Here is a 6,000-nt window from a genome sequence, read left to right as displayed (position 1 = left end):
TAGATACATGCTTGTGGTTAATTGTCCTAGATCCACTCAAATAGCAGTAAGCAACCATAAATGGGAGGCTGTAGGTTAGAGTTGTAGGCTAGACTGTGAAGCTGAAAAATAAGGCAATGGCAAACTACTTATCTGCTATTTTCTAGAAAACTACATAAAAGTGCCATTGAGGTCACCAGGGGCTGAGATTAAACTGAAGGAGGCTTTACCACACCTACAAAAGAATGTGAAGCCTAAAAAGTCCAATGCTACCCCTGCCCCTTCCTGTACTATCATGGAATGCCACACTTGGAACTTAGAGCTAAGTGAAATATTGTCGGTTTGGTTGAACACTTTTTGAGTGGCTGGATTTTTCATTAAAATTTCTAATATTAGTTCTCTTTCATTTGAAAATTCCTAAACAAACCTAGGATATGATCCAGAAAAAGTGATAGCTCCCAAAAGGAGGTAATTACACATTTCCTAGCTAGTTTGTCCTTTGACTGGAAAATATTAATTATTTTTCATGGTAAAGTATTAATAGGTTCAAGACTGCCTTTTGGAGAATATAGGTGATAGTTTCACTGAGTTACAAAAAAGTCAAATGTAATTTAATATATCTTGATGTAGAAAATGTCAAAATACAGATGGTCCTCACTTGACAACCACTTGCTCAGCAACTGTTCAAAGTTATGACAGTCTGAATGAGTGGTACTTAACAATTGGGCCTTGAAGTTCATAGCATCCCTACACTCATTTAATCATGATCTGGGTGCTTAGCATTTGGCTCAGAATTTTCAAAAAATGTTTTATTCACTTGTTTATCAAATTTATCACCACACATCTTTCCTAAGTGACTTTGGACATTGCAGCATCCCATGGTCACATGATCACAACTTGTGATCTTCACTGCTGGCTTCTGACAAGCAAAGTCAATGGGGAAACTAGTAGGATATTGCAAAAATGTTAAGTCACATCACCCCTAACACAGGTACAGGGTTCACTTAACAAAGGCAACTGGAAGTGTTGGAAGTGCCATTGCTACATGGTGTGGTCATGTGATGTCACACTTTACAACCACATTGTTAACTGAGGATGACCTGTGTGGTATCTATTAAAATTATTTAATAAACTATTGAACATCCATTTTTACAAACTGCAAGCAAAACAATATAAGTATATTGATGTAAAACAAACAAGTATTCATTGTTTCTATACACAGTTTTGACTGGGAAAAGACAGAAGTTACATTGTTGTGCTGATTGCTAGAATCTGCATAGGTTCAGCTTTTAGTTTTTGTGCTTGTTAGATATAATGAAATCTTGTGTTGATGAGATTTCTCTGTTGAACTAAAACCTTCTCTCACAAATCCAATGAAAATTTTCCTTGCATTCATGATCATACCACAGACTGTTTTGCATCAAGGCACAGTTCTCACCTTTTCCACCATTAGGCTCATTTTGATGCCAATAGCTACCAGAGAGAGAGAGAGAGAGAGAGGGAAGGAGGGTCAGAGAAAGGTCTTGGTTTAGAATGTCAGTTGAAAATGCTGGAAGAAAAGCCCAGGAACCATACTACTTTAACATGTGAAGTTGTGGGGCTGAATCTGTAGGACAAAAAACTACAGGCAGTGGTGGGATTCAAATATCGGTCCAGCCGATCTGAATCCGACCGATTGCGACTAAGAACCCATATTAGGTCTTATCTCGCAGTGATGAGGGTGGCGAGGTCTAACTACTTCGCTGCCCTCATCGTGTCCGCAGATAATCGCCCGGCCGCCCTGTTTAGGGTGACCCGCTCCCTCCTTAATCAGGAGGTGAGTGAGGAACCCTTGCAGGGGCGTGCCGAGGAGTTTAGTCAACATCTGTTGGACAAAATCGCTCGGATTCGGACCGGTTTGGACTCTGACTGGGCAGCGTCGGACGATCAGGACACGAGCGGTCTTGTCAATGTTACCTGGGAGGAGTTCGATCCTGTAACTCTGGAGGAAGTGGACAGGATTATGGGGAGGCTGAGCTCCACCACATGTTTATTGGACCCGTGCCCTTCCTGGCTGGTTTATGCAGCCCGGGAGGGGACACGAGGCTGGTTCCAGGCGGTTATATCTGCTTCTTTGAGTGAGGGTAGTTTTCCCGCCGCCTTGAAAGAGGCGGTGGTAAGACCTCTCCTCAAGAAGCCTGCCTTGGACCTGGCTGTGCTAAATAACTTTCGTCCGGTCTCCAACCTTTGCTTCCTTGCGAAGGTTGTTGAGAGTGTGGTGGCGCATCAGCTCCCTCTGGCCCTGGATGAAGCGGATTATCTAGACCCGTACCAATCGGGCTTCAGGCCCGGGTACAGCACGGAGACGGCATTGGTCGCGCTGGTGAATGATCTCTGGAGGGCTCGGGACAGGGGATATTCCTCTGTCCTAGTCCTATTAGACCTCTCAGTGGCTTTCGATACCATCAACCATGGCATCCTGCTGCGGCGCCTCAGGGGATTGGGAGTGGGAGGCATGGTTCTTCAGTGGTTCTCCTCCTATCTCCTGGGATGCTCGCAGTCGGTGTTGGCAGGGGGGCAGAGGTCAACCGCGAGGCCTCTCGTTTGTGGAGTTCCTCAGGGGTCGGTCCTCTCGCCTCTCCTGTTCAACATCTACATGAAACCGCTGGGTGAGATCATTCGTGGTTTTGGAGTTGGGTATACCCAGCTTTTCATTTCGACCCCAAACCACCCCAGTGATGCCCTCGACGTGATGTCCCAGTGCCTGGAGGCGGTCTGGGTCTGGATGGGGAGGAACAGGCTTCGACTCAACCCTGACAAGACTGAGTGGCTGTGCGTACGGGCATCTCGGGATATTCAGGATATCCCACCCCTCACTATGGGGGGGTGAGTTATTACCCCCTGTAGATAGGGCTCGCAACTTGGGAGTCCTCCTAGATTCACAGCTTTCCTTAGAAGACCATATAGTAGCTGTGACTAGGGGGGCCTTCGCCCAGGTTCGCCTGGTGCTCCAGTTGTGGCCCTATCTATATTGGGATGCCTTACGTACGGTCACTCATGCGCTCGTGACCTCTTGTCTTGACTACTGCAACATTCTCTACATGGGGCTACCCTTGAAGACCACTCGGAGGCTCCAACTGGTACAGAATGCAGCCGCAAGAGTTGTGTTGGGAGTTTCCCGACACTCCCATGTCACACCTTTGCTCCGCGAGCTGCATTGGCTACCAGTTGTCTTCCGGGTGAGGTTCAAGGTGTTAGTAATGACCTACAAAGCCCTACATGGCATGGGTTCGGAATACCTTGGGGAGCACCTGCGGCCGGCGTCAACTTCCCTCTGCCCAGTACGCTCCCACAGAGAGGGCCTCCTCAGGGTGCCACCGGTCAAAGAATGCCGACTGGTGGCCCCCAGGGGGAGGGCGTTCTCTGTGGGTGCACCGAATCTTTGGAACCATCTTCCGGTCGAGCTCTGGATGGCGCCTGATCTCCGCTCCTTCCGGCACGATCTTAAAACCCATCTCTTTGAACAAGCTGGCCTGGCCTGATGGGACGGGGTTGGATTTTATAAATGGATTTTAACTGTTAATCTGTATCAATTTATTATGGACACTGTTTAATTACTTTTTAATAATTTTTAATTTTTGTATCTTGTTTTTATGTATTGCCCTGTTCACCGCCCTGAGTCCTTCGGGAGAAGGGCGGTATACAAATTAAATTAATAAAATAAAATAAAATAAATAAATATGTGAACAACCGGTTCTCTGTGTGGATGCCGCTTCCGGAAGTCTATTTTGGACCTGGGCAACAAAAAATCAGCTACCGGTTCTGCTGAAGTGGTGCAAACTGGCTGAATCCCACCACTGGCTACAGGCCTCAAACAGTAGGACCACTTCCGCTTGTACCTCCCCTTAGGCTCAGTCTGAGAGACAAAGCTACTCTCAACTGGCTTGCTCTTCTGGCAGATAGAAGAAGAGAAGTGAAAGAGGTAGTACATTCTACAGAGCTGCCTCTTAGCCTTGTAACATTGAGGCATTTGACTAGGGCAGGGCTTTTCAACCAGTGGTACAGGTACTACCTGTGGTATATTGGCACCTGGCAGGTGGTACACGACCATCCTAGAAAAGTGGTAGCGGGGAGGGGAATGAGCTGAACCGGTGGTAGCACCACACAAGCCTGACTGAGCGAGAGATGGCTGGAGCTGCAGGGCTGTCAGGGCTGAGCAGAAGCGCTGGAGCTCGGTGCTGATCCTGCCGCTTCTGCTGCGCCCAGAAGAAGTGCCGATCAGCTGGAATGTTGCAGCATGTCCAGGGTGGGCAGGCAGTATAGTTATAAAATTTTTAAAAGGGCAATAGGTAACAAGGAAAACAAAACAAATTTCTAATATGCTATTTTTGCTGAAATAAAATGGACTTGATGAACAAATACTCCACCTTACTCCACTTTATTTGAATTTTTCTTTTGTTAACTTTTCTTTTGTTAATTCTGAGACTCTTCAAAGCTCTTGAATCCATTCTTTTTTGCCTTAGTCCAGCAACTTTCCCCAAACGTCTTATTCTGGTATGTCCTGGTGTCCAAAAGTATTCAATTCTCTTAAAGCCAGTAAAGAGGGAAGAACTGGAATCCCTTGCAGGCAGTCCTTAGCTTATTTTAGTTCATTCAGCAATTTTTCAGAGTTATGGCACCTCTAGGCCTCCCACAAAACTCCCACTCCAAGGGAACCTTACTTGGTACTCCTATCCTTTCCTGCTTAATGACTCATGTGTCTTTGGCTGTCAATGGAAAATGGGATTGCCCAAGATTCCTGTCATTAATCAAAGCAATTACATGATGTTGCAGATTACAATCACATTGCTTAGTGACAACAATCCTGGTCCCAATTGCTGTCATAATTCAAGGACTATCTATATGTAACCCAAATTTAATTCAGACCACATTGATTGATCATCTGTTCTGTATCAGAGCTTGAAGATTGCCATTTAGCATTAATGAATCCTTCTTACTATTATCCAGCCTAGCAATGTCATTTTTGATTGATCAATATGGTTTCGGTAAGAATCTTTTCCCTTTATATATAGTGTCCAAGTGGGCACCAATGGCATTAAAAGGACTATATGTTTGTATACCATAAATCATGTTGCATGCCTATTCATTCATTCACATGTACCATTCTTAAGAGACCACTATACCCAAAGCTAACATTACCAGTGTTAGGCATCAAGCTATATAAGTCAAGTGTGATGATAGATAGTTCTTAGACATAAAGAATCTTATATAACTGTGATGCTGATAAATTAACTTCCTTAGGCTAATCTATTTCACAGAGAAGCAATCACTGAAAGAGATTTAGATATAAATGTGACAATATATGCATTAAATTATTATCCTATCTATACTTTGGAGAGTTCACTCTTAAATACAGGACAGCTTGTTTCTGAGTAATCATGCATAGGCTTATGTTGTACCTGAAGAGTCAGCAAGTTTCAGTTGTGCAGTACAGGTAGTCCTTGACTTACACTCATTCATTTATTGAGCATTTGAAGTTACAACAGTATTAAAAAAAGTGACTTATGACTGTTTTTCACTTATGACTGTTGCAACATCCCTATTGTCACATGATCAAAATTTAGATGCTTGTCAACTAATTCATATTTATGATGGTTGCAGTGTCCCAGGACCATGTGATAATCTTTTGCAACCTTACAAGTAAAGTCAATGGGGAAGCCAGAGTCACTTAACAACCAAATTACTAATGTAACAACTGCAGTGATTCACTTAGCAAATGTGGCAAGAAAGGTCATAAAATGGGGTAAAACTCAGTAATATCTTGCTTAGCAACATAAATATTGGGCTCAATTGTGGTTGTAAGTCAAGGACTATCTGTACTGCATAATTTTATGTAGCGTGGAAATATCCCCCAATAAAATTTTAAGTTTTTAAATAATTTATTTTGTGTTAAATATAACAAATAAAATAAAAATGGCCCAACACTTACTGATTCTCCATTCGGAACATGGAATGTTCATGAAATCTCACCAGTTTAACATT

The 6,000-nt window shown here is 43.8% G+C and overlaps 1 protein-coding gene across 2 annotated transcripts in view; it reads right to left on the bottom strand.

The window, feature by feature from the left end:
* Positions 1–1,087: 1,087 nt before the first annotated feature.
* Positions 1,088–6,000, bottom strand: part of LOC310635594 (CD209 antigen-like protein C) — a 51,345-nt gene continuing 46,432 nt past the window's right edge. For both annotated transcript variants that reach the window (XM_083354720.1, XM_083354721.1), the window contains exon 7: positions 1,088–1,452. In XM_083354720.1, the coding sequence (XP_083210846.1) occupies positions 1,329–1,452 (124 nt within the window). In that variant the 3' untranslated portion in view covers positions 1,088–1,328. The remainder of the gene's footprint in view (positions 1,453–6,000) is intronic.

Source organism: Vipera ursinii, assembly GCF_947247035.1.
Source record: "Vipera ursinii genome assembly, chromosome: 2".
In the NCBI taxonomy this organism is placed as follows: domain Eukaryota; kingdom Metazoa; phylum Chordata; class Lepidosauria; order Squamata; family Viperidae; genus Vipera; species Vipera ursinii.
Note: the sequence above shows the minus strand (reverse complement) of the source record. Positions and strands in the feature narration are given on the sequence as shown.